The sequence below is a fragment of the Phalacrocorax aristotelis genome, chromosome 1, assembly GCF_949628215.1.
Source record: "Phalacrocorax aristotelis chromosome 1, bGulAri2.1, whole genome shotgun sequence".
Taxonomy (NCBI): Eukaryota; Metazoa; Chordata; class Aves; order Suliformes; family Phalacrocoracidae; genus Phalacrocorax; species Phalacrocorax aristotelis.
In genome coordinates, this window is record NC_134276.1 from 3,831,853 (window position 1) to 3,859,443 (window position 27,591).

General features: G+C 50.1%; 1 protein-coding gene and 1 long non-coding RNA gene across 6 annotated transcripts; both read left to right on the forward strand.

Moving 5' to 3' along the window:
- Window positions 1-279: 279 nt before the first annotated feature.
- LOC142052045 (uncharacterized) lies at window positions 280-3,192 on the forward strand. Its single transcript, XR_012658689.1, has 2 exons — window positions 280-408; window positions 2,986-3,192. It is a non-coding gene; the product is annotated as an uncharacterized LOC142052045 (long non-coding RNA).
- A 4,932-nt stretch (window positions 3,193-8,124) lies between these two features.
- On the forward strand, window positions 8,125-27,393 carry TSKU (tsukushi, small leucine rich proteoglycan). 5 transcript variants are annotated; one of them, XM_075114630.1, is made up of 4 exons: window positions 8,167-8,437; window positions 10,850-10,933; window positions 23,965-24,999; window positions 25,695-27,393. In XM_075114630.1, the coding sequence occupies exons 3-4, from the start codon at window positions 23,972-23,974 to the stop codon at window positions 25,846-25,848; spliced, it is 1,182 nt and encodes a 393-aa protein (XP_074970731.1). In that variant the 5' UTR covers window positions 8,167-8,437; window positions 10,850-10,933; window positions 23,965-23,971; the 3' UTR covers window positions 25,849-27,393. The 5 variants fall into 5 exon arrangements, 4 of the variants coding, with proteins under 4 accessions (XP_074970731.1, XP_074970825.1, XP_074970987.1 ...); XM_075114724.1 differs by lacking the exon at window positions 8,167-8,437 and adding an exon at window positions 8,610-9,096; XM_075114886.1 differs by lacking the exon at window positions 8,167-8,437 and adding an exon at window positions 9,303-10,744.
- Window positions 27,394-27,591: the final 198 nt, after the last annotated feature.

Consider the following 27,591-nt stretch of genomic DNA (forward strand, 5'->3'; position numbering starts at 1 on the left):
CACAAGGCTTCTGGGTATTGATGGGTATGTGTTTTAGAGCATGAACAAACAGCCAGTGGATCAATGTTCGCTGGTGCAAACTTGCTGAGATAAAATATTGGCTTCATTTGTTAAAGTTTAATGACTGACCTGCCTGACAAAGCCAAGAATGCAATAATTCCCATTTCTCTAGGTATGTTTAGCTATTGGGTAATTACACTTCAAGCTTAATGAACACTTTTTCTTTCAAAATATTTACTTTCCACTCAGTTAAAAATACATGTAATTAAACCTCAGAGGAACGCACCACAAATTTATGGTCCATGCAAAGCTGGTTTGAATGACAACCCACCGCACTTTGCGGCGCCAGTGGTTCAGCGGGTGAGCATGGCGGCTGCTTGCAAGGAGATGCAAACCCATGATGTCAACGTATGTATGTCCTTTGGGGAACTCAGCAATGAGGGAAGACGGCAGCCTAAACAGAGGAGCTATTAAAGCAGGAAAAGATGCATATGTCATCTTGTCTGTGATACATACCATGCCCGGTTACCATAGCAATGGACGTTATAGGTAGCTTCAGAGGAGGGAGAGAGTGATTAGCAGACAGATAAGGGAGAAGACTGTGCTGTACCCTCTGCAGTGAGAGTATTTTCATTAAGATTACAAGAAACAGGATCTAGATATTAGACAGTAGGTGTTTTCATTCTTGTCCTAACCAAACTTTTAAAGTATCAGCAGCAAGGGCATCCCTCAGCAAGCAATTCCATCAGATAAAAGATTTTCCTAGTATTTGGCCTCTTGTTGTCTTTATTTCCCACTATATGGTGCTTAATCTTCTCAAGTGACAAGCAAAAGCACCCTAAATCAATGTTTTCTTTTGAAATTTAGCTGCTCAAAGGCTAACATCATCAAGTAACGATTTTGTGCTTTGGGCTAAAAACTTGCTTCCAAGGCTTCAGTGTATAGGTGAATTTTATCGTTCAAATTAAACAGAAGGAAAAAACTTTCATAACCATTTTATGTTAGACTGAGAAGAGAAGCAGAATGGAAAAAATGCTGCCGTTTATTGGGACTGGAGTTATTTTGCTCTCCTAGCCTGGTTTCTGAACAAAATGATGCCCATGTGGTCCTTTTGCCTAGCCATTAAGCATCAACACTTTTAAGCTTGCTGACCAGTCTCACCCTACTTTCAGAAAAGGGTCTTTGCTACTCTGGGGGTATGAAGTTCCTACAAGCTTCATTAATATCAGCAACCAGGGAAAGGAGAATGAATGGCAAATTAAAGGATAATTAAATGCAAATTAATCTACGTTAATGGGCCCACTGACGGAAAGGCAGCTCCTTACTGATCCTGCAAGGCAGCAGCAAGATCAATCAGCAAGTGCCTACTGGCCCACCAGCTGGTACCTCAGGGCCCTACCCGTCGTTGCCCCTTCCTGACCAAAATGGTAGGGGTCACTGGGAGGTGTCTCTGCTCAAGCAGGGGGTGGGACAGGATGATCTCCAGAGGTCCCTTCCAACCCCCACCAATCTGGGAGTCTGTGAACTGGGAGTACTGCAGGATGCAAATGTCCAGGGGGCTAAGAAACCAGGCTTCATTGCTTAGGGGGCAAGAAAAGTGTGCCAACAGCTTTCTCCAACAACAGCATTTTAAAAATAGCTGAATTCCATCTATTGTTTCCTTTTTTTCCACAACACATGTCGCTGCAGGGCTTGTTTCAGCAACGTACTTGTACCCACACATTTAACAAAGGCCACAGGTGTTTAGTGAAACTCATAATCCTCTGCAGAAGTGAAATCAATGGAGCTTCAGCAAATGCAAAAATGTTGAATAAGTGTTTAAGAGCTTTCTGGGATAAAAGTTGGACATAACTTTGGAGTTTTGGACTAAAGACCTCCAGATGTCATTCCCAACCTAAATTGTTGTTTGAGTTTGATCTTGAGAGCTGTCCCTGTAGTCTGCATGCATGGTATACAGTTCTCATTAGTTCTCACATTGTCAGTGTAAATGAGCCTTATTTTCCGGACTGTCCACCAAAATGATTTTTAATGCACCTGGGAAAACATAATCCGGGAGTGCAGCACAGACTGGGATCCACCTGGCTGGAGAGCAGCTCTGTGGAAAGGGACCTGGGGGTCCTGGTGGGCAGGAAGCTCAGCATGAGCCAACAGTGGCTGCTGTGGCCAAGAAGGCCAACAGGATTCTGGGTTGCATCAAAAAGGGCATCACCAGCAGAGAGAAAGAAGTCACCATCCCGCTCTACTCAGCGCTGGTCAGGCCACACCTGGAGCGCTGTGTGCAGTTCTGGTCCCCGCTGTACAAAAAGGATGTGGCCAGGCTGGAAGGGGTCCAGAGAAGGGCCACCAGGATGATCAGAGGACTGGGAAGCTGCCATACGAGGACAGGCTGGGAGAGCTGGGTTTGTGCAGCCTTGAGAAAAGGAGGCTCAGAGGGGATCTCATCACCACGTACCACTACTTAAGGGGTAGCTACAAAGAAGATGAAGACTCCCTTTTTACACAGAGTCCCATGGAGAGGACAAGGGGGGATGGACACAAGTTGCTCTTGGGGAGATTCCGACTGGACACGAGAGGGAAGTTTTTCACAGTGAGGACAGTCACCCATTGGAATAATCTCCCCAGGGAAGGAGTTGACTCGGCCACGTTGGGCACCTTCAAGAGCCGTCTGGACAGGGTGCTGGGCCATCTTGTTTAGACTCTGCTCTTCCCAGAAAGGTTGGACTAGATGATCCCTGAGGTCCCTTCCAAGCTGTGAGTCTGTGATTCTGTGATTCTGTGATTAATACTTTAATTGTCTGGATGAAGGGCCTCATCCCATCCTTCAATACCTTTTTGTGGTGTGAGATGGCCAAAGTAGCTTGCAGCATCCAAGTAGGATTCAGGCTCCCTGAATGCATGATGAAGACTCTTTCAGTACGGATTGATGGGGTAAATATGGACTGCATGGTCCAGCTTTGATTCTCAAAGATTTCTACTTTCTCAAAGGCATTCAGATTCCATCCAGTTTATATGGGAAATAGAGATGGAGGAACCTCTGAGGGTTTGAGGATCCAGAGACGTGGAACTGAGTGAAAACATCAACATGTCATTAGAAAGAAGCCAACACCCCTTCAACCTACGGATGGATCTGCTGATGCCAACGTGAAGCTGTTCCGACAAAACTGAAAAGAAAATAAAAATCCCTGTGCTGTACTTCCTTCCTTGTGTGACCTTATGAACCATGAATACTGCAGGTAGCATTCAACACAGGTGAGGATGTGACCTTCCATGAACAGAATTAACTCAATCTACAAATACCATTGCAGAAACAGGTCTCGAAAGCATGTCAGGGTTTTTCCACCCATTGGCCCCAGGGCTTAACTATGAGTGATAGCAGAAAGAACTTAGACGACATTGATTTCATCTAAGTAAACCTAAATATTTATTAACTCAAGAGCTAAATATTGACTGATGTCAAAGGGAAGTCAATATCTGCAATAAGACACTCAACATATATAGAATGGAAACAAACAGTCCAGTGAGGAGCTTGCTGGGAAACAAGCACCCACTTCCCAGGGGTGGCTAATACAGCCAGATGGACAAAAGCCCGCACTTCCCTTGGGCAGGCTGTTTAGGCTCCACAATACCTGAAAAGTAGATGTTTGGCCCCAGTGTGGTGATAAAACTGTCATAAGTTTCCAGAGTTCCTCTGATGTCCGTGGAGAGAAGGAATCTAGGGGTGATTCAGTGAAGCTGAATGAGACCCTGCTTCTCTCCCTCGGTGGATGGGATCCTGGCAACGCCACAGAAGACTCAAGTGTTCCTGCATGATATTCTGTGAGTCAGGCCACTGCACAGCAAGAGGAGGAGGCTTCCCTCCCTTCCTGCTGCTGAATTTTGATCAGAATGCAGAAAAGGAGGCCTTCCTAGCCCAAGGGAGCCAAAATCCGTAGATCCCACTAGACAAAACAGTGTCAAATTCACCAGGCTATGGAGCAATTGGGGTGAGGGGACAGTAGGGACGGGATAAACAGCGAGGAAGAGGCTCTCTTCTGTCTCTCTTGCTCAGGCTGGATGACCAGGCACTGAGGAGAGCAAAATTCATGCGGCCAGACAAGAGCAATGAGCAAGAGGAACCTTGCCTCTTGCCTACAACCAAGGGGCTTCCACCAGGAAGAGCTGGGTTCCGCCTCCTCTCCCAATTATTCTTTGTGTATTTTTCCTACTGGCCCTCAGTCACAACAGAGATAATCGACACTGTGAGCAAAGAGGTGACACAGTTTTCCATACAAGTCCATTGGTCAACACAGACCAAGTGAGTTGCCTGCTGTCAGTCACTGATGGGTGGGCTTCCATCCGTAAGACATGGTCCAGTGACAAAGGGTGAGGACGGACCTACAGAACAACCTGTGTTCTGGACCAAGGCTGTGCAGAGTGGAGTGCAATGTGTTCCCAAGAAAAAAAATTCCTGACTGCCATGGGCACAGCTGCAGGTGGGGGTTTTTTAAGTCTTGCTTGTTATAGGAGTTAAAAAAATTAATCGTTATTTCTAGTTCTGACTTACTACAGGAGTCCCAGAAGGTTGGGAAACATTCCCAGAGCACACAGATAGATCTAACTCTTTCACATTTTCCCTGTGGGAACTGCTGGTGGTTATTTGCTGTTATTGCAGGTGGCTTTTTTTTCTAACTTCTTGCAATAACTAAACTCTTCCAGAAGTAACTGTGGCTGTCAGCTGCTGTGGGTTCTTCCTTCTGAGAAATCCCATCAAATGCAATCGAGCTTGGACGACTTCCTAAGACATCTGCTCTATCTCAACCACAAAAGAGAGAGTTCGTGAGCAATTTCTTGCACAATAGAAAGAGGAGGCTCCTTCCTCTGCAAGAATACCCAGGGAGGGGGACAGGTGGGGAGAGAAGATCAGAGTTGGGGATTGCAAGGTACCCATCTGGCTTTGTAGTTGGTGCACATCTCCTTTCCTGGGACTGCATAAGAAAAGGAAGGGAAATGAGATCTCAGGGAGGGACTCAAACATCATGGAGAAAAACTCCAACACTAGCTCTTCTTAATAATCCAGCCTATGTCATCTTCACTCACTCTTTAAGTCCTCTTGCCTGATATGTGTCTACTAGAATTTATTCAGGAGAAGCTCAGAGTGACTCAGATAACTTTCCCTTGGCTTAAGAGTTGGCTGGATTTTAACAAGCAAACCAGGCATGATGTTATTAGATGTTGAGAAACAAGGAAACTGAGCTGGAGTTTTCTGGGAAGAGAAAGTCAGAGGAAGGCCCTGGAGGAACTGAGCTGGGAGAAGATGTCTTATGCTCCCCAGACCTGTTAGGGTCCCTGCAGCAGCAGTATATGGGGGTTATTTGGAGTGATGCTGCTCAGAGCTGAGGAATCTGAAGATCCATCTGTGCTGGTGCCAAGCTGAGCTGGAGAAATGGGCCATAAACACAGGCCAAACCCTCGTGCCTGGAGACAGCAAGAGAGGAAAGGAGTTGAGCTGAGGGACAGCACAGAGATCTGGTGCTCAGCTTTCAGATGTTTCAGTGCAAGTGCTGGCAAAATTATGTTATATCTAGACCTTAAAATCAGGGTGAAACGGAGTAATTTTGGCAGAACTGCCCTCATCTACTTTTCCAAAGCAAGAAAGGATGGTAATCCGTGGCTACAGCAGTACCTAAAACCCCAAGTGAGGTCCTACCATCATTTGGTGCTGTATGACCTCACGTAAATCCCTTTCTATTTCCATCTTTCATCCTACCCTGGTGTATTCAGGCAGTGAAATGTATGAGACAGGTGGGAAAATTTGTCCAACACAGTGTGGCTGGCTTTGCATGTGAAGGTTCAGCCCATGGGACCACACAGCTCTGGGAAAAACCTGTTTTATCTTTAAGAAAATGTGCTCCCATGTGGCAAAGAAATAGAAATGGTGGGAAACATAACCTTAAGACTAAATTTCCTCTAAAAATGACCTTGGTGTTATTATGATAATGAACTGGGTTTGATCTGCTGGAGGGATCATCCATCTATGGACTGTCCAGCCAAGGCACTTTGCAGTGGGGGGTTTCAGGGTACAGAGTGGTGGGCCATGGCAGCAGGAGGTATCACTTAGTCATCCATTTGCAGGACACGGGCTGAGCACTGGGAGGACACCCAGCCTCGAGAAGAAGGGCAGATCTCAGTGGGAGACGGTTGCAGGATCTCAGAAGCAGAGATGGACACACACCCGGGCTAATTTTGTGTCAGCATCACACCAGATCCAGCCCCTGACCGCTCAGAATGAAATTGTCAGCCCTCTCCCTGGCATGATTTTGGCCAACTCCATCAAACTGGGGAATTTTTATTAAAATCTCCCTTTGCATTAGAAATTCAAGCCAGAACACCTCTCAGCTGATTACTTTTCATCTGACCAACAAAATTTCTGAGTACACAATTTTCCCATGTCCATCGAGCAGAGCTACTGCAAAGCATGCTCATTTTAGGCTTCAAATAAAGAAAACAAAATTTAAAGATCTTTCTTTAGGAAAACTCAGAGGTTTTAAGCCAGGTTCATGTTTTTTAGTTGTTCCTTTCAGATCAGCAGACCTGGCACTGCTGACCGCTATCAGCGAGAGGGTTGAATTCCCAATTCCTCCAGCTTCAAACTGGCATTTTGCTTTACTGAGGCCAACTTTGACATGCAAAGGCCTAGCATGAGGCATGGAAAAATGAATAAAATGGAAAATTAAATAAAAGCTTCCAGCTTAGCAACTTCCCCTACCCAGAGCTATAAAAATGAACAGCGCAAAGACCTGGGTGAATGAATCCTTACATCAGACTGCTCGTATCTGGAGATATCACCGCCACCTTTACATGGAAAATCACAACCCAGATTAAGGGGTTTTCCCAGGGTTTCTCCTGAAAAGCACTTGGCTCAGCTGAGCCCTGAGCACAGATTTCCTCCGTCTGGCTCCCCCCCGGGGCTGCTCATCCCCGCCTTTGGCAGAGCTCTCAGAGTCTGATGGTGATTCCCAAAAAGCAGCTCCTGAGACGTGGGTGCAGAGCGTGCACACAAACCAGATAAGCCACGCTCAGAAATTCAGAGGGTGGAGAGCAACCGCTGCGATCTCCACACGATGCTCCCGGTATCTCCAGCCCCAGCCCCTCTAACCAGTGCTGTGTTTGCTGGGGGAAGGGGGGGGTGTCACCCTGCAAATCTTCAAGCAGGTCGTGGAGTGATGTGCTCGGAGAAAGCAGCTGAGCAGAGCAAAACACCACCTTTTCGCCAGCGTTTCATCACAAAGAGATGTTAAATGCAAATCTCAGCCGCCCACTTGAGTGAGGGTCATGGTCTGAGCAAACTTTGATCATTGGTATAGGGCATGTGGTGTATTTCAAAGCACCAGCGTTGCTATAAGGAAACACAGGGAGCCTGGTTGCGCCTTCTTAACCTAAACTTGGGACCTGGCACAGGCCTGGCACAGGCCACAGATCATGTCTGGCACGAGGGGTGCGGTGTGGGAAGTTGCAGCCAGACGCAGGATGAGTCCCTTGTGACTCACAGACCCTTGAGGTCCCTTTTCCCTTGTTCAAAGTGTCACAGTATCATGACGCTAGGTAGGCTTCTGGTTTTTTTTCCAGTACCGGCATCACATCTCAAGCCACGGCCAGGCCATTACACCTAATAATCAGGAAATTATGGTGGGGGGATGGTCTTTCACAGCCTCCTCGGAGACGCCCCAGGGACTGCCCATCCTACAGTGATGGGGTCCAGACTCCCTGTTCCCCAAACTGCACGTTACTACCTGCTTTTTTATTTTTGCTTTCTCCCATTTCAGGGATTGCACCGTACAATTTACAAGCCCCAGTGTCCTGCCTGATGGCATTGCTTGGTGCTGCCTTGTCGTACTCTGCACCCTGGGGTGCTGGAGCTGACCTTGGCCCTATACGCCTAGAAAAGTGGGTGCAGGTGGTGTTTGGGAACAGGACCCGCTCCTGCAAATGGTCAGGTCAGGTCAGGGCTGGGAAGAAGGCTGTACTGAGAGGGTAACTCTGGAGTGATGCCCAAGAAAGCAAAGGGACGAGGGATTTTACTCAGGGGGATGGAGAGCAGCAGGGTGGGGGAGCGTGTGTATGTGTGTGTGTGTGTGTGTGTGTGTAAAGCCGGCTTGACACCCCTCCTTCCCCCCCAATAAGGGGGGTCTGCCAGCTCAGGAGTGGCACAGCCGAGCGCAAGTCCTGCCTCTTTCCTCCTCCTCCTCCTCCCAGATGTTCCCTTGTGTGCAGCCATCTGTTGAGCTCCCTCCTCCTCCTGCGGGGAAAGGGGCAGCCCGCTTGCCCAGCCAGCTGCACGCCTTGGACGAGGAGGAGGAGGAGGAGGAGGGAGGGAGGAAGGGGACACCCGGCCACAAGCCTTGCTGCCGCCGGCTCCCGGCGGCACCGCTCCCCGCCGTGGGAACCGATCCCGGCCCCGGTGAGTCTCCCCCTGACCCCTCCCTTCTCATTTTTGGGGGAGTGGGGGAGCTCGGTGTATGGGGGTGGGCTGAGCTCTCCCTCCCGGGGAGCTGGGGATGCGTAGGGTCAGCCCTGGGGGTGTCTGCTTGGGGGACACCCCCCCACCACCACCTCCGAGTGGGAAAACTTCTTTGGTTTTCGCTGCAAAACACCTCGGGTGCGGGGGAGGGAGGGAGGACAGAGGTCTCGGGTGGAGGTAAACTACTTTTCCCCCTACCTCTGGCTTTCCCAAAAGGGCAATTTTGGGGTGCAGCGGGTGCGTACGAGCCCCCAGCCCGGCTCCGCCCCCCCCCCCCGCGAAGGGCTGCAGCCGGGGTGGGATGAAGCCTCTCCAGCCGGGATCTCTTCCCCTCTCCTTCTCCCGGTGCAATGGTGGTTTGTAGAGCGCTTGGGATTGCCACGGCTGCAAAGTAATCCGAGGAGCAGCTGGAGGCTCCGCACCGCCTCCCGTGCCCGGCTTCGGGGCTTTGATTTCACCCAGGGCTCTGTGCCTCCCCCTCCCCTGCCTCCCCCTCCCCTTCCCCGGCCCTTCCCTCCCCTCCGGTCGGAGAGAAGAGAGAGGCTTTTTGGTCGGGTTCTGGTGCTGGGAAGCTCGCAGGGTTTTGCAGCTCACCCAAGGTAAGGGGAGAAAGGAGAAGGGTGGGGGGTTAAAGCTGAGCGGGGGTCGCCTGGATGGGGTGAAGAGGCTGGAAGGTGCCAAGAGGGGGTCCTTTCCCCTCGGGTTGCAGAGATAAGGACAGGGCAAAGCTCTCCGCCTCGGAATTTCCCATTCCTTTAAGTGGATTAAGCTGGAGGGGAAGGTGTGTTGGGGGGGGGGGGGGGAAGGGAGAGGAAGCAGGCGAGGATTTATTTGTTCTCTTATTGCAAGAAAAAAAAAAAAAAGGAAGAAAGAAAGAAAGCTGCTGGTTGTGACTTTTGAAGCAGGAGGTCAGAAAGCACGGGGTTCCCCTGATAACGCACACACCCTGTAAACTTTTAAACAGCTCCATGGAAACTTGTTATTAATGCTGCAGTCATTAAAAGGCGCAGACCACGGCAGATTTATTAGCCCCGTAAACCACAACACGTGCCAGCTCTCTGGAAACAAAAGGGTCCGTCAACTTTACCCCTCTGCTCGGGATTTGGGAAGGCTGGAAGGAGAGCGGCGAGGATGGAGCCGGTGGCTTGTATCGTGGGGAAGTGGCATCGCCTCCGTTAACCGACGCTTTCCTTCGTGGTTAGCTATCGTAATTCGGTGGCGGGGAAGGCGTTCGAGCACGGGTGGAGCGAGAGCACGGCGAGCCGTGCCGAGCTCACGGCGTTCATCGTGGCAGCCAGGCGAGGAGCCTCCAGTCTCCCCAGTCAAAAGATTTCCCCGGGTGTCTGCCATGATAAATCAGCTGCCGTCAGCCTGAATAACCGCATTCACTGAAGTTACAGTAGGAAACTTGTCTGGGTGGACACTGTGCCATTGCTCTGCAGAGAGCAGCCGGTGCCGATGGCTGGCGTTGCGCTGAAATATTGCATTGATCGCCGCTCCAAAGCTCGCCTGGCAGCGTGCGGGGCTTTATCGCAGCGGTAGGAAGCAGAGTGAATACTGGGAGAAGAGGCGCTGTGGAAAGGCAGGGTTAGACCAACACCTCGCCGATCTCTCCGGGAATAAGGAGCACGTTGGATGTGTGAGATGCTGAAAGGACCAGAGGGAGCCTGGTATGTCCCTGGGAGAATCTGCAGACTAAACTTGCTCGCTGTCGGCAGCCCGGCGCTGCAAAGGCAAAGTGGGTTAAGTGTCTGCCGTCGCGCTGGCACAGAGCACGGCTCGTGTCCCTTCCCGACCCATAGGAACCAGTCCCTGTCCTGGAGAGGACACGGGAGGTGTTTGCTCACACGTGGGTTATAAATGGCCCGGCGAGGCCCTGACCTGTGCTCCGCCGTCGCCGGTCTCCGCTCCGATGCGGGGTCCCTCCGCGAAGGCAGTGGGTGAGCGATGCTCGGGGCCCGGGTAGGCAGGAGGTTGGGTGGCAGCACCCTGACGGGCTTTCCCTCGCGGCATGTTGTGGGGAGACGCTGCTGGTTTGTGAATGAATTTGAGCAGCTGCTTGCACAGGCAGTGAGGAGCAATTACAGAATGCCTGGGAGGAACGAGGACGCCACAGACATCCCAGGGGACGTTAATTTCCACCGATGGGGTGGACTGGCAGGGAAGGCTGTGGGGTTGGGGTGAGGCTCTCCTGCACCCCTATTCTCGAAGACTGAGTGCAAGGAATAAACCTGCATTATTCAATAGGTAGGAGGGTATTATTCAAGGGTAGGAGGAAACTGGGAGAAAAGAGCTGTAAACCAAAAACCATGCAAAAGTCTTTTTATTTTTTTTAATACTTTTTTGTTATAGGAAAAAAGCATCCTGTGCTCCTCCAGCCCTGCACTGAACAGCACCGTGCGCCACCCCAGCGCGAGACAGAGCTGGGAAAAAAAGGTAAAGCCACCGTCTTCCGGAGGTTTAGAGTTTTCCCTCCATCCCTAACTGCTTTTTTTCTCCTCTTTCAGTCACTTTGCTCTCCTCCTCCCTGCTTGTCAGCTGGTCGGTGGGGAGAAGCCGAGGCTGGAGGGTGGGGTAAGACAAGGCATCCTTGTCCAGCAGCCCTCCTGACCCCCCCGGCACCCCCAGGTCATGTGCAGTAGCCACAGCGCTGGCCGCCTGGCAGGCAATCAAAAGAAACTTCCGAGCGCCGAGATGTTGAGGGCCGGGGAGAGATAAAGGCTGGCTTAAGCAAGCTGTTTCTTGTCTTAAAACTTGACACCTGGACCTATCAAGGGGAATATATGAATGGCTCAGCCATTCATTACAGGGAAGCCTTGAGATTTTTCATTTGTATTGCAATTTTTATTTTTTTTTCTAATTTCATGGGAGTTTCCGTCATTCCGTCTTGGAGTATTTAAGATTTGGAGCAGGGGGGGAAGGAAATACATGCTCTGAAAATCACCTCGGCCTCCCCCACCTCCCCTTGCAGACGCTGCAAGAGATTAAACCAACCTGGCTGCCTTAGCACGGGACATTCCTGAGTTGCATTAACCAGGCTGGAAATCTGCCTGTGGGAGCAGTGGCAAACTGGAAAAAACCCGCTTTATCTTTGCTGTAGCTGAGCGAAGGGCCATGTGCTGTGTGTAATATCTGGGTGCTGGCATATGTGGGTTTTCTTTTCCTTCCCCTTTCCCTCCTCCTGCTTCTTGATGTATCTGTGATGCTCACTCCCCTCTTTTCTCCTGGCTCGTGCCCGGCAGCTCAAACTCAGGGCTGGGGAGAGAAATAGGGACCTTTCTTTTTTTTTTAACTTTGAATAAGAGATCCCTCATTAGGAAAAACTGAGACCTAAATGCGAAGCCCTGCTGTGGCAGATGGGTCAAAGCAGATGCGATTCCTCACCCCCATCACGTCTGAAGTGACAAACATGCACAGAGCTCTCTGCGTGGGGCAGGACACGTCCCTGACCCCAAAATCAGCTGGTTTTCTCCCATCCTTGAGAATTAGATGTCTGTAGCAGGGACCATGGCAAGGCCAAGTTTCACATGGCAGGATGGAGGAGACCCTTCCTCCAAAATGCTTTAATCCCGGCGCAAAGGCTCAGTTCCCACCCAAGGTGCAGCCTCTGTATCTACCCAGGACCAGAGCATTGCAACCTCTTGCAAGAGATCTCCAACTCAAAGGATTACAGGGTCATAGGGTAACTCTGAACCTGGCCAGTCTCATGCATGGGGGGGAGCACTGGTCTTCTGGACTGTCCCCAAACATCCCATGGCAATGTCCCCATCTCCTTTGCTCACAGCATGGTGCATGGTGGCCTCCCCTGGCCTTCAGGGGAAGTTTAGGTTGGATATGAGGAAAAATGTCTTTACTGAAGGAGTGGTGAGGCCCTGGCACAGGCTGCCCAGAGAGGTGGGGGAGTCACCGTCCCTGGGGGGGTGTCAAAAAACATGTAGATATGTCACTTCAGGGCATGGTTTAGGAGGCCTGGGGGTGTTGGGTTGATGGTTGGATTTGATGATCCTAGAGGTCTTTTCCAACCTTAAGAATCTGTGATTCAATTCTATGATCTGAGGGAAGGAGCAGGGCGCAAGGGGCCAGCATCACATAGCCCGTATGGGAGACACGTATGAGGATGTTGTAATTTGGGAAGTCTTACCTTGCCAGTCAGCAAAATTCAATTAGGAGGTGGTTTAATACAGGGTTGAATGTTAAAAGCAGATGGTTGTGTGTGTCTTGGTGACTTGCAGCATCTCTGTGGCATGGCAGAAGTGCCACAGAGCTGTGCCAAAAACAAGGGGACTGGGATGGGGACAGGATGGAGCCAGGGGAGGTGAGCAGCATGGGTGGGCGGAGGTCCCTGGAGAGGCAGGCCTGCTGTGGGCAGCCACTGAGACTTCAGCCACCATTTAGAGTCCACAACCACTGATTTGATAGGTGCTTAGATACTTTTCCACCACAAGTCCCCACCCCAGATGTCCCCTTCCTTGCCCCCCAGCCTACCTGCCCATTTTGCAGAGGGCAAATCAGGGCTGGCGTCCCCAGGGTGTCCAGGCAAAGCAGGAGCTGGGCACAGTGCATGAGGACAGTGGTGGCATTTGGCTGGACCTCTTGTGGTAGTGGCAGTGTTGGCTGGGGGCTTCTGCATGGGGTGAGACCGGAGCGTCTTGGCTTGTGCTCCTTTCCCGGTTAAACTGGTGGGATTTGAACCTGGGGATGGTACCCCCATCCTCACACAGGAATGAACTCCTCTTGGTCCTGGGGTTAGTCAACGTTAAGGCACCAGGAGGGAAATGGAGGCACGTGAATGGGGAGTCATGGTAACATCAGTGGTGAGCAATGGGCTCTGCTGGGGATGTGGCTCTCCCACTGCACTTTAGATGACCTTTCTCTCCAAAGTCCCCATGCCAGCCCAGGCAGACTGTAGGATCCTGGGCAAGGGCGGGGAGGTAAAGTGCTGAGGAAACACCACAACACCACACCACTGGGGCACAAAAGCATCATCTGGGGTGGGAACCATGGTGGACATGATGCCCTGTTGCTAAACCCTTTGTCAGCTTTACCCAGACCCCTTTCCCCTCCCCAAATACCTCCTTCTCAAATCTTGTAGGAGACCCACTGGGCATAGTGAATGTCTTATGCGCTTTGCCAGGCTGGGGGCAGCTCCTGAAGCCCCAGCTGATGCTTTTGCTGGGTGTTTTCACTGGCGTTCATTGTTTGAAGCGTCACGTTGCAAGAACTATTGGGGGGGGGGGGGAGAGAAAGGCCGGGAGGGGAATGAGACGGGAGCCTCCAGCTGTGCTGTTTGCAACAATGACGGCCAGGATTGTATTTATTATCTCCTCGGTGGAGGGTCTGCAGCTGCACGCTGAGAGCCACAGGCGGCAAAGAGGCCCGGAGATTATTGTGCATGAAAAAAAAACCCCAACCACAAAAATAAATAAAAAGTCCACAAAGAAGCCCTGGGCCGGCTGGGGCGGTGCCGAGGGGCACCCAGCCTAACGTTGCCTCCTCGCTCTGCGCTCCCTTATTGAAGGCAGCAGCCCCGCAGGGCTGTTAGATGGGAGGTTGGAAGCTGCTGCCTTTCAGAGAGCTAAAACCACATGGGGTCTTCTTAAAATCCTTCTGCCAGGGCTGAAGGCGTTGCCCAGCCAGAGTCCCTCAGGGGTGAGTTTCTTTTCCCCTTGCTTTTCGCATGATTTTGGCTGGTGCCGGCCGCGCCGGGCAGAGCACCGCGACCAAGGCTCGCCATCTGAGACAGCGTTTGGACAGCTGATTTGCAGCCACTTCTGTTTCAAGGAGAAAGGGCTGAAAAGCCCTTAGAGATACAAGATGATGGGGCTGCTATGAGCTGTTTGCTCCTGTGTCTCACCAGGAAAGGCAGAGGCAACACCCTGGGATGTATCACCTTCCCCTGGCACCATCCCTCCTCTCTCTTCCTTCCCCCTGCCCAGCTCATCATCTCCAGGGAAACGCATCCACGTCCATCCATGTAGCATGGTCCTTCTGCAGCTCAGGCCAGCCCACCGGGGTGGTTGAAAGCAAACCAGGCCAGGGATATGGGATACATCCATATGGGTGCATCCATAGACATCACACCTTTCCCTCGTGGACCAGACAGCCGCGGGTGGGTCCTTGCAACCTGCGCTCTCCTGGGGTGGGACGTGGCACGTGCCATCCCAGGGACGCGGCATTTCCCAGCCAGGCACAATCATACAGCCGAGCAGCTCTATTAACAGTTAAAACCAAGCGTCCATCATGGTTAAGAGGTTTCTTCTCCCCGTGCTGCACCTCTTAATGTTTCTTGCTGGCCTGGTGTATGGTTCTTGTCCCAGAGTGCATTCCTCTTGAATTATATCATGTCTCTCAGAGCCGGAGTGTTATGAAAAAGTATTGTTGTAGCAGGAGCCAGCACAAGGAACTGGCTGGGATCGGGGGTCAGGTGTGGGAGAGCATCGTCAAGGGCTGAGGCTAAAGGAGAAGCTTGCTAGGATCTTTCTAGCTTTCAGTAATTGACCAGCTAATAAATAAGGTCCTGCCTCAGGTGTTTTATGCTTTAAAAATTCACGTCAGCTTGTTGGCTGTCTTAGTCTGACACCAGGAATGGTCGGAGAGGAGGGGAAAGCGTGTACAACCCCGATGTTGCAGAAAAAGCTGTGATCCATCAATTTTAAATTGATCTTTTGCAAAGGGGGATGCATCCCTGAAGAAGGTGGGTTTAACCCTCCCCTGGTTACTGCTGTGATTTGGGTAAAGCCTGGGTACTCGCAGCCTCCCTCTGTGCGTCACAGCGAGCCCTTGGCCACAGGAGATGATGGGGCAGGGGGATCTCTGGTAGCTTTATCAGGTCCCTCTACAGCAAAATACATTAGGGATGGTGTAAAATTTGATGTAAATCTCTCCCTTCACTGTGACGTGCCATGCCAAAGGGCTGGTTCATAAACTTCTTTGTGCCAAAATAGCTCCTCTGCAACAGAGACCTCCCGTTCTGGGATGTGTCGCTGGGTTTTTGATAAAGATCCTGTTTGGGCCGAGTTTGAGGCAGTTAAGAAAATATTTGTGTTCCTGGCTGAGATGAGGTATGTGTTACGCTCAACAAGCGCTGGGATAGCGAGACCTCCTGTTCCTGGAAATGCTCACTGTTAAAAAGCAGAGGGGGAGGATGGGAAGCAGGGGCTGTCTGGGGGTACAAGGGTTTGGGGTGGTCACCCCCAGGGTGATGCTGGAGCAGGAGAAAGCCCCGAGCTCCTGCATCCTTGTGGGCACCTTGTTTGATGTCGTGCATCTGGGGCTGCTGGGAACTGGTGTGCAGCTGCCAGTGCTCCCAGTTTGAGTGGTCCTGCAGCTGGCATAGCCAGGAGGCAATGGTGGGGCCAGGATGCTCGTGTCCCCTCTGCTCCCGGCGAGCCCCATGAACACCCCTCCCTGCTCCCCAGTGCTGCCGGGAGGTGCCGCACCGCACCGATGCCTGCCCTCCCCTGCCCGCAGCCGCTCCGGAGGCTTGGCAAACTTCATTTCCTTTCGGGAACGCCTCCTCCGGACACAAGCACAGCTCGGCGTGAGGCTGGTGAGCAAAATTGCTTTCAAAAGCCATGGGAGATTATTTCTCCAACCCTGAATAAAACCGCTCTTAACCTGACAGCTTCCCGGGCTGAGTGGGGAAAGGGGATTTTTGTGCAAAACCCTCATGCCGCCGTGATTTAATTCATAATTTGCCCCGTGCTAGGGGTAGCACCGACTTTTTCCCACTTGAGGTGAAATTCCCAGGAGTTGGGCTGCTTTTTGCTTCCAAGATGTGGATTTTTCAGGCACGCAGCTCTCGAGGCAGCAGAAATCATCTGCATTTCAGCTGAGGATTTAAATCAGTTGGAATCTGCCACATGGGCTCGCAGACCTGCCTGCACAGTTTCCTTTTGTTGGAGCCCAAAATACATTGCACCGCACCTTGATTTCCTCCTTGGAGGGGGATGAGGGATGCTGGGGGAGGAGATTGCACAAGTGGAATAAACTATTAGCTGTTTAAACACTAGGATGATAAATTACCCATGGCCTCTTGCAAAGCAGATGGGATTTGTGACATTAACAGTTGAGGCAAAGATTATTTTAATAGGGCTATTTCTTTTATAGAGAAAGGATAGATTTTTGTGGGTTTTTTTTAACTTGAAAGAAAAAAATAGAGCAGAGGCTGTTTCAGCTGAGCAATGGACATCACATGTTTGAAAACAAACCCACAGTGTGAAGCTGTAGGGTTTGGAGGTGCTGGGTTCCCTCTCAATCAATCCCATATCTCTTCTCTGCAGCTCGCGTGGTGGGTTGAGGGACTGCTTGGTTTTGGCTTTGGGGTTGTGAGATGCTTCTGATGCTGAACAATTTGGCTTTGCTCTTGCTAATCTTATCTGTCCCATCCCCTGTGACGTCTATGGAAATCTCCCTGACGGACTGAGAGCATCGGTGGGGTGCTGGTTAATCACTGTGGTTTGGGCTCAGCTGTTTCTCTATGTCCAGAGCTGAGAAAAGCGAACGGACATAACTGAGACATGGGGAAAATGAGGAATGGTGTCTTGTTTTTTCCTTCCTCAGCCCTTCTGGCTGCCCACACCCCAAATTCCATGTTTTTTTGGTGACATTCAAGTCTTGCAGAGATAGACTCGATGCAGAGCAATGGGGTTCTTGTCCAGATCTGGGAGCAGCTTCTCACCTCTGTTTATGGCAGTTTTGTCCCCTCTTGAAATCAGTTGAATGGGGACAAAGCACCCTGCAGAGCAAATAAACCACCCTCTCAAGATCTGCTTGTCTTGGCTACCTCCTGTGGTCCCTGGGGAGCCACAGGTCAGAGAGGATAAATCCCGTCTTGAGCCCACCAGTCCCCATCACGCCGCCCATCCTGGTCCACCTTAAATACCACCACATCTCTGCATGGAGGGAGGGGAGACGACATTTTCTTTCCATCCCCAGTTTGATACATATTGTATATTATTCTTCCATAGCCTAGTAATGTAGATTCCTGATACCACTGCGTTAATTACTTGCTAACAACTCCCCCTTTGGTGCTGGGGCCCCTGACTGAATGCAAAGGAGGTGCTTTTACATCCATTACTAAAAATCATTAAAGCAGAAAGGAATTCATAAAGAAATCTTTTCTTTTTTTTTTTCATTTCCCTCATTTAATCCTGATTTTCCCTGAGCAGGAAAGATGGAGCAAGTGTCCAGGCACTTGCAGGGTGATTTTAGCTCCGGGTCAGGCCCTCAGTGTCTCTTTCCATTGAGCCATACGGGCTAACGCCACCGCCCCAGTGCTGAGTTTCCCCCCATCCCAATGCTTGCATGCACTGGTGGGGGAAATAGGGTAAGGAGAAGATTGGGTTGCACATCCCCTTCTTTATATCCTGATGGGTAGCTGGGGATGGCTCTGCTGTCTAAGCAGCTTTGCACTTCCCACTGATAAAACCATCGGTGTGAAGGGTGATAACATGTCACCCAAAAGCAATGGCTCCTGATGGAGATCTCTGCTAAATCAAGCTGAATTTAGAAGAGCCAAGGGACTAATTCTCATCCTGCTGTCTCAGACACCCAGCGTAACTCTACCATTACTCCCCCAAACCCTTCTAAGTGAATGCAGGATCAAACCTAAAGAGCAGATACTTCTTGGATTCTCATTAGCCCTCCTACCCCTAAATCCAAGGAGTCACAAACACCAAGTATAAAACCAGGACCGGTATTTGCAAAGCGTACCCCAAACCAGCAAACAACAAAAAATAGCAGGTGGGTCAGAAAGCCCTGCTTCCATTTACACCAAAACTCCTTCGTGGCGAAGCGCTAATTGGTTTAATAAGCTTTATAGAGTGGGTAATCACAGCTCTGCCTCATGCCTGCGGAGAGCCCTTCTGCGGGGAAGAGCTGGTCTGAAGCAGGCAGAGCAACAGCCTGGATGACCTTTACTTTCAATGGATTCACACAGAAAGAGTAACCTTGTCAGCAGCAGTTTCTTTATCATGTGAGGGGTGTGTGCCTGCGAGTTAAGGGATTAATCGTCCCCGCTGTAGGCTGGTTTGAACCAGCTTTGCTGCCCGTTCCCACCGGCGCGTGGGATCTGGAGACTGGACGGTGATTGCATTTGTGGCGTCATTTGGGCTCAGCCTGGGAGGGTTCATGCTGGAAAGCTGTAGCTGTGACTAGTGTTGCGCTTTAGTTGATAATGATTCTTATTTCACAGATTAATTAATGGGAGGGGGGGGAAAAAAAAATAAAAAAGGTCTCTGAAGGAGTTTTGTTGTTGGAGAAGCAACCCAGGAGCATCCTGGTGCTCTGGGGCCGCCGTCCCAGCTGCCTCTCGGAGCCTCGTGGGAATTTAAAGAGAGAAAAAGCCAACTACCTTTTTTTACCTTCTTTTTTCCTTTTCAGTCTGGAGGATTTATGGCCTCTATCACGTCCCATGCAGCTTGCTTCACTTGCCAGTAACGCTCCCTTTCCTCTGCCCCCGGTTAGTGATTGCAGCCAAATGGGCCTTGTGGGCCCTGCTATAAAGCCTTTGCTTTTTGTCCACTTGGCTGATGCAAGAGACAGAAGACGATCCCCAAATTCTCCCCCTGATGAAATATTGTTGCTAATCCAGCTCCTCTGTCCTTTGCTAGAACAGCAACTCTGTTTGGGATCGGCAGGCTCCAGCCCTTCCTTTTTGCCACTTTTCTTTAAAGGTTGCTCTATTTGCTGTTAATCCAGAATTAATCCAGTAGCACCTGAAACCTGGAAGTCACCAGGATCTGTCCACCATGCCTTAGACATGCAGGGATTCACATCATACCTGATCTGCTCTAATGGGCGGCTGCTGTGGAGAACACAGGTCCTGTTTTCCCTGTTCCTGTGTCAGAGCTGGTAACCCTGTGGCTGGGAAGCTCGATTTGTTGGAAAACTGACCCATCAAAGGGGGAAAAGGAAGATTAGGGGGTTTTTGTTGGATGAGTGAGCTGAAGTGATTCATCCTGGGTGCGTCTGGTTGCTGGGTGGGACTCGGATTTGGAGGATGCAGCCAGGGATGGGGTGGGAAGCAGCAGTGCAAGGAGAGCAGGCATCCCACCCCACCATGGTCAAAGGAGAGAACGGGTCTGGTCTTAGGTGGGTTTCATCCCCTTCTCTTCACACCACTGTAGAGTCAACCTGGGGCTTCTGCACTTCTTACTTATGTACCTTAAGGTTCATTGGGTGACTTTGCGTCTTCAGCCCCAACTCCAGCTGCATTTCAGCCGATGCTTTGTCAAATGACACGTTCAGGGAGGCCAAGGGATGCAGCATGAACGGGGGGATGTTTCCTGACTCCATCAGACAACGAACTTTCAAACCTTCCCCTTGTATTATTTTTTAATTAGTCCTCGGTTTTTGGCTATAGGGATTTCCAGCTTGGTGGTTGCCAGGGCAACCAGAGGTAGCCTAGGTAGCGTCCTCTTCATCTCCACATGCCCAAGGAGGGGACCAGTCTCTGAGCAATGGGCTTCCATCCAGGGCAGGATGAGTTAGCACATCTCCCTTGGGTGGGAATGAGGTGGCAAAGTCTCAGCTGTGGAGCTGGGAAGACTAGTGAGAAAAGTCTTTAAGGAAAAGGAGAGGGAGGAAATCAAGTGCACTGAGAAAAGTGAATTTGCAACAACAGGGCTTTTCTTTCTCCCACCCCACCCCCACCCACCCCCCGACCATCAGATAACACCTGGGTTTCCTCTGCAGTCTAGTTTTAAAATCAGATTTTAATGGGGTTTTCTGGCAGGGAAATCTCAGTGTGAGGTTTCTGCCCAGGTCCTTCTGCATGATGGTGCAGGGGATGAGCAGAGCAGGGAGGAGGCATCAGGGCACCTGCAGGTTCAGGGAGATATGTGGGATTTGGGGAGAAGCTGGCACCCTGCTAGGAGCTTGGTCCAGCCTTGGCTTTGTTACCCACCACTGGGTCATCTTGGGGTTGTCTCAGGGCATTTGCTGTGCAGAAAGGATGAGCAACATACAAAGACCAGAGCCCTGCAGTCACTCTGGGCACCTGAAACGTGGGGAATGATGCTGCGCCCCCAGCAGCTTCTGTCAGAATCGGTGAAACAACTCCCCCCGAGCTGTAAGAAGGCCAAAATTTATCCCTGGGAACTCTCCACACCACAACAGCCATAGAAATGAAGAGGTCATGGCTGAACCAGCCTAAGAGCAGACTGTTCTTTCCCCTCACTGTCCCAGGTGATGGGGTTGGTGGCTTCTGGCCTGTGGTGTTTCCTCCAGATGAATCTCCCCAGTGCTGCAAGAGGATAACTCATCTTTCTTTTACAAGGGGATGCTTTGGCTTCCTGCCTTTATCAACAGAGCAGCTCGTAGGCAGCAATCCAAAGGCAATTTGATGCGGTTTCAAATGCGCACTGTACACAGATGAACTGTAAATGCCTGCGGCATGTTTCTTTCCCCATTTCAAAGAGCGCTATTGATTGCTCCATGCGATGATGGAGCATGCCTGTACCTGACTAAGCTCTTCGTTGATTATCTGGCAATGCAGGAGTTTCTTTCTTGGACTGGAAGATGACCAGTGCCTTTATTTCTTTTCTCTTTTATCAGGGCTATTGGCCAAGTGGCTTGTTAGCCTATGAATGCTTCATGCTTAAGGGAGTTTTTACCTGGTAGTAAGGGACTGCATCTCATCTGCAAAGCAATCGCAGAGACAGTAAGGGAGAATTTGGGGCAGTGCTGCGAGGAGGAAAGACACGACAGACGCTGTGCAAATACCTAAGCTGAGCTTTGTGTACTGCATTTCAGCTGCATCATGTTTCGTGGTTGCTGCGGGCTGGAGCCGTGGATGTTGCAGTGGGAGTCACTGTATCTGTCTTCTGGTGATCTTTTCTGAGGCTGGTCGGGAAGGGAATTCCCATGTCAAAAGGGGTTTCGGCAGCCACATATCAAAACCCGGTGTTGGCTTTAATTTTTCTCTCACTTAAACTAGGACTTTGGAGATTGCCATCTTGCTTTTCTTCAGGTGGACCAGCAGGAGCCCATGAAGGTCCTACCAGTGCTCAGAAAGCCAAGTCTCACACTGACGTGTCTTTGGACCTGCTGGGGTCTGATCCACCCACTGGGGCCAACAGGATGCCATGAGGAACTGAGCTGGGCTTTCGAAGGAGGAGTTAGGAGGTGCTTTCCCTGTTGAGACATCAAGTGGGAATAGCCACTGGGTGGGATCTGGGAGAACAAATAACAGCAGACTGAGCTGACACTAGCACAAGTAATTCTCTTTACATGAGACATTTAATATTTAGGTTTTGCTTTTTGAGTTTCCAAAGAGCTCCTCACTGCTGTAATTTCCTCTGGTAATAAAACATTTCAGTGCATTCCAAATGCAGCTTCATGAAAAAAAAAAAAGTAGTATTTAGTTTATGAGGGACTGCAGAAGGGAGCAAGCTATGGTCTGTCTGCACAGAACCAGAGGGAACCAGCCTTGACGTCATTAGGGACGGGATATCTGGAAACGTGTCTGCGGAAAGGAGCTCTAACCCCTGCCTCCCCTCTGCACACATATGTGTTTTCTCAAGAAACAGTCGAACGGGCTGGGAATAGGGCTCATCTTACTGATTTTCTGTTGTTTCTATAGAATAATGGACCCTGGAGGTTTGTGTGTTGGCCTTTAGAAATGCTTTGGTTGCAGGCTCTTTGGCCAGAGTCCCAATTTCTGCTCTCTATTTGCAGGCGGTCTGGGAGTTTCCTCCAGATAAGTCATATCAGTAAGCAGGACAATATTTTTGCAACACTTTTTCCCCTTTGCACTTCTTTTGCACATTGGCAAGTAGTCCCTGGTCGGTCTCCTGGACAGATCAGGGCCAAGAAGACCATGCTGAAAAGGGAGAGAAACTGCTGCCAAGGGGTGGGTGAGGGAAGGCAAAGTGTGAACTTCTAGGAAATGGTCCTGGGAAGGTGCAAGGGCTGTGGGGAAAGCACCGCAGCCAGATCAAAGGGTGTGTGAGAAAGATGATACTGCAAGGAAGTTAATGAAGTGCTTTTAAACAGTGGTGGGAAAGGTGAGAATAGAGACCAGGGGGGCTGAGGTGGGGATGGGAACATGTGTTTAAAGGGGATTTTTTTTTTTCTTCTAAATGAGTGCTTGGCACCCGAGCCTTTGTTTATCGCCAGAAGCATAGCCAAAGAGCAGTGCTGATGGGTCTCCTTGCCTGGCTTGGTGGGAGTTTTTGTTGCCAGCCTCCTGGAGACCTTGTTTGTAAGGCATGAGGAGCTGTCACCCATGACTGCAATGGGAACCAACGAGGCTAGCCCTTGGTGCCTCTGCTGACCTGCAGGGTGCTGGCACGCTCCAATTTAACCTCTCCAGAGATGCAGAGCTGAAGCTTTTTTGGCTGGCTGTTGAAATCACACAGCTGCTGTTGCCCACACAGTTGTGCAGAGGAGCTGTTAAAACACGATCTGAAGAGGTTGAGCAAAGATGGTGAGGTACAGATTGGCTCTTTTCCTCCCTCGACTGTGACGCTGGAGGGACAGAAATGTCTCAGAGAGGGGAGGGTCAAAACTAGAGGGGTGGAGAGAACTCCTTGCTTGCTGTCATCATTAATCAGAGAGAATACTTAATGTAATTAGCAAAGACTCCCCAGAGGCTCTATATCAAACAAATTGGCTCTCTCCACTCAACGCCTGTGCGGGACCTGGGCTCACCACAGCAGAGTCTGGTTTAGACTGAGCAGTCCTTGGTGCCTCTGCTTCAGCAGGCGAAGAACCAAGTGGCCGTTGTCTGTCCTGCCTGCCACCGGCCCGAGGCGGGTTGGTTTTAGCCCTCTTTTTTAGCCAGTTGACATAAAGCAATGATCTACTTCTCAATTTGCACCTGAAGCCTATAAGCAAGGGACACATGCTGTCCATTTGGGCAGTAGGCAGCTGGCCTTCCTAGCTGTTCATCCTGGAGGATGTTCTGATGATGCCATTATCTCTGTCATCTACAGGAAATCTGAACAGAGCTTTGGTTCCTTCCTTCCCTGATAAGGGTTTGGGACATCTAAGGCTCCACTGGGCCTACAAGTTTTCTCCAACCTGTCAATGCAGGATCTTGAACCCAGCGCTCCCAATCTCACATGGCTGCCCTGACATGAACATCTCTGTGTGTTGAAGTTTGCCAGGCTGTAAAGTGACTCAGGGTTTGAGCTGTCATTTAGCTGCTTCTATGGCCCAGTTGAATGAATGCATGTTGGATAGACCTTGCAGCCTACTGTTCTTACAGCTGATTTCCAGTTGTGTCTTAGCTTGGTTACATCTGAAGAGACTGTTAACCCAATATTTTTTTCTCCATTAAGTTCCCAGTGGGGATCACAACAGGAGAGACAAAGTGTTTGGGACATCCGTGCTACTCAAGGGTCTACTTAATGTATCCCTTTGGGAAGACAGAGATGACTGCATGACTCAAACTGTATACATCTTCAGTAAAGTAATTTCTATGGTGATTAAATCTGTTTTCTTATCGTCTTGTTTTCCAGGTCAACAATGCTGTTCCTAGCCTGCTTCTCCTTGCTGCTTCTCCTTCCTTGTTTTGGTACCACCAAAACCTGCTTCCCTGGCTGCCACTGCGAAGTGGAAAGCTTTGGCCTCTTTGACAGCTTTAGCTTGACCAAGGTGGACTGCAGTGGAATAGGCTCACACATTGTTCCTGTCCCAATCCCTCTGGACACCTCCTACTTGGATCTATCATCAAACAAACTGGAAACAATCAATGAATCGATGCTTACTGGCCCTGGATACACCACCTTGGTGAGCCTCGACCTGAGCTACAACAAAATTGCCAAGATTTCCTCCACAACCTTCTCCAGACTTCGGTACCTGGAGTCCTTGGATCTGAGTCATAACTCTCTGGAAGCCCTTCCTGAGGACTGTTTCTCCAGTTCTCCTCTGGGTGACATAGATTTGAGCAATAACAAGCTTTTGGATATAGCTATGGACATTTTTGCTTCAAAAGGTCAAGGAAAACCCCTGAATGTGGATCTATCCAATAATATGCTCAGCACAATTACGAGGCATCGTGAAAAGAGCATCCCCAGCATCCAGAACTTAAATCTTTCTGGGAACAGGCTAACCTCTGTGCCAAACCTTCAGGGGATTCCTCTCCGATACTTAAATCTTGATGGGAACCCTCTAGTCAAGATCAAGAAAGGAGACTTCATGGGGCTGAAAGATTTGATTCATTTATCCCTTGGCAGCCTGCGTGGCTTTGGAGAGTTATCTCCTTATAGCTTCAAGGAACTAGCAGCTCTCCAGGTTCTGGATTTATCCAGCAATCCCAACCTGAAGTCACTGACTGCTGAAATTATCTTTGGTCTGAACTCCTTACAAGAGCTCAACCTCTCTGGGACAGGCGTGTCATCCTTGCCAAAGACTGTGCTGAAATACCTGCCTTCCATCAAAAGCATCACCTTGGGGAAGAACATACAGTGTCTTAAGACCATCAAAGAAGGACAGTATCACCGACAAATTGGGCTGACCAAAAAAGAGATCCTCAGTTGCCACGACAGCCACGGGTCCGTAGCAGCAGCGCCTTACGTGTCGTGATAAAAGCTGGGGAGAAGGGGTGGGGATGGGAGGGCAGGTGCTGTGGGATTTGTATAGGTGTCGGACTGAGATGGTTTGCAGTGTGCCTTTTGTAAAACTGTCAATAATTTATATATTTGTATATATAATACAAATACTTGATTGTTTGTGGATTTTATAAACTCTCAAATCCTGCCCCACGTCATCTGCAGGCTCCAGATTTTGCCCAGTGCATTGAGGTCCTGCATGCAGCCCGTTAGCTCAAAAGCGGTGATGCTGACCAACAGGGACCAAGCTGCTCTGCAGGTCCTAGGGCAGCACAGCCGGTCTGGAGCACACCTTCGAGCCCCAGACACATTTGTAGGAGCAAAGCTATGTCTCCAGAGCACACACCAAAACATACCGACTCCGTAGCTGTTTGCTTACAAACCTGTGCATCGTCCTTTTTTTAATTATCACTCCCCAAGAAGTGCCTTGTGGATGTTGCCTTCATTAGCAGCACCGTTTCCCTGTCATGCACTTTCAGTCTTGAAGAAACGTTTCCAGACAAACCTGAATACAGGGTGCTCCTAATGTGCTGCTTTTTACATGTTATTTGCATAGGTGTGCAATGAACGTTGAGTAAGTCAAGAGCTTTTCCCACAATTTTGTCTCTGTTTTCCCATTTCGATCCTTTTCACATCAGATTACTTCAGGTCCAACCTTGGCAACCTCCCATCTTTCCAGCCTTAGCGAGCTGTTGCTCAGAGATGATGTGCAGCAGAGCAAGGGAAGCAGAGGGGTCTGCCAACAGCCGCATCTCACCCAGGAACCAGTCTCTGATGAAGCAAATTAACTGAGCTGCAAAGTGAAGAGATCATGTAGCCTAGCTTAAAAAAACCCACCCAAACAAAAAAAAAAAATCCCTTCTTCCTTTCTGGGGAAGCTTGGAAGAAAACCTTGACACGGATTCTCGTCTCGATGACCTTATCAAACCAAGATGCAGACCCGAAGGATGTGAGACTAAGCTGTTTCCATGCTGGCATCCCCCATCTGACCACAACATCTCTGACTCAGCTGGGCTCATGTGAGGCAATTTCCAGAGCCAAAACAGTCTCCGGAACATGCCAGGGGAAGAATTAACATGGGCGCCTGCGACCCCGGAGTGCTTTGCCTATCAGGGGAAAGATCTAGGGGTTTTTTTTCCAGAGCTGTGGCTTTTCTTTCTCTTGCACAGCTCCTTGGCTGCCGACTGAAATCTGATAAAAAGCCTGGTCCTCAGAGATTTACTCATTTTTTCCTCCATTGTTGTAATGCTGGCAAAGCAAAGGGGAGCCCCTCTCATTCCCGAAAGCGGGAGAAGGCAGCACAGCTTGACTCAGTGCCATCTGTGAAGCCTTTAACCTGCTTATAGGAGCTCCTGCAGTGGAGGTGTTTGCTGAGGTCTGGGCCACACCTGGCACGCTCTGTCCTGGGGATGGGAAGGGATGTTTTGGAGGGGGGTCCGGCTCGGGTTGGTGGGCAGCTTGGTCTCTAAACCCAGCCTTGCAGGGCAACCTTTAGTGTGTGAAGCTGGTTTAGGGAAGTCCACACAAAGGTGACACAGATATAAACTCGTTCCACAGCCGTCCTTGGGAGCGCTGGGAGGAGCTCAGGCTTTGTTCTCACACCCCCAAAGGTCTTTGCAAATGGAAACCCTATTGCCCAAAGCAGCTGTCTCCAGCGATGGTTAAACCCACTGAGACCATAAAAGCCAGAGTCAACACCTCACTTTGGATACTGGCATCCCTCTCCCACATTTTCATACATCTCCTTCTCAGTGATTTGTCTGCGGACCTTAGGGTGGGGATTTGAACACTTTCTTTCATGCTGGGGGGTTTCCCCCTCTGCTGAGTGTTTGCAGTGCTCGACCGGCCTTCACAGTCACAAGAAACACTGATTTTCTTAAAAAGGCAATGGGACTGCCTACAGGCAGGGATCTGGAGGGGAACACAAACAGCTGCAGTGCGAGATGGGGGCACCTTGGGAGGGAAGAGGTGTGTTTTTAGTGGATCTTGCCTTTTTAAGAGAATTCTTTTCTGCTGGCAGAAAATGTAATTTTTAAAAAAGCTGTTTAATTTTATAAGTCTGTACCCAGATGAAATGTTTTAGGGATCACATACTGTCAGAGTTACTCTCTTTGTGCCACTGTGGTAAACTTAAAACCCAGTGTGACAATCCAATTGAAGACTGCAAGATTTCCTTGTGTAATCTCACGCTAGCTGCTAGCTAAATAAGTCTTAGCAGAAGCTGGCAAATACCGTTGCTGTGTTAGTTTGGTTTGTGTTTGTTTTTAAGAACCTCTGCAGCATTGTAAGGCTTTGTGATTACTCACAATATAATAAAGTGATTTGGAGGAGAACAAACCCAGATCCCCCAGATTTATTGCCTTAGTGCTGGGAGGGCGGCAGCTGTCGCTGGGTCTGAAGTGCAACACAGCTTGTCTCCTTGCTCTGCTCAGCCCCACCAGCCTCATGAGTATTGCATCTCCAAACTGGGGGCAGGATTTGCCCCGCTGTGTTTGGCTCGCTGGGCTCCTCACTGGCAGAAAGGCTTGAGAGCTT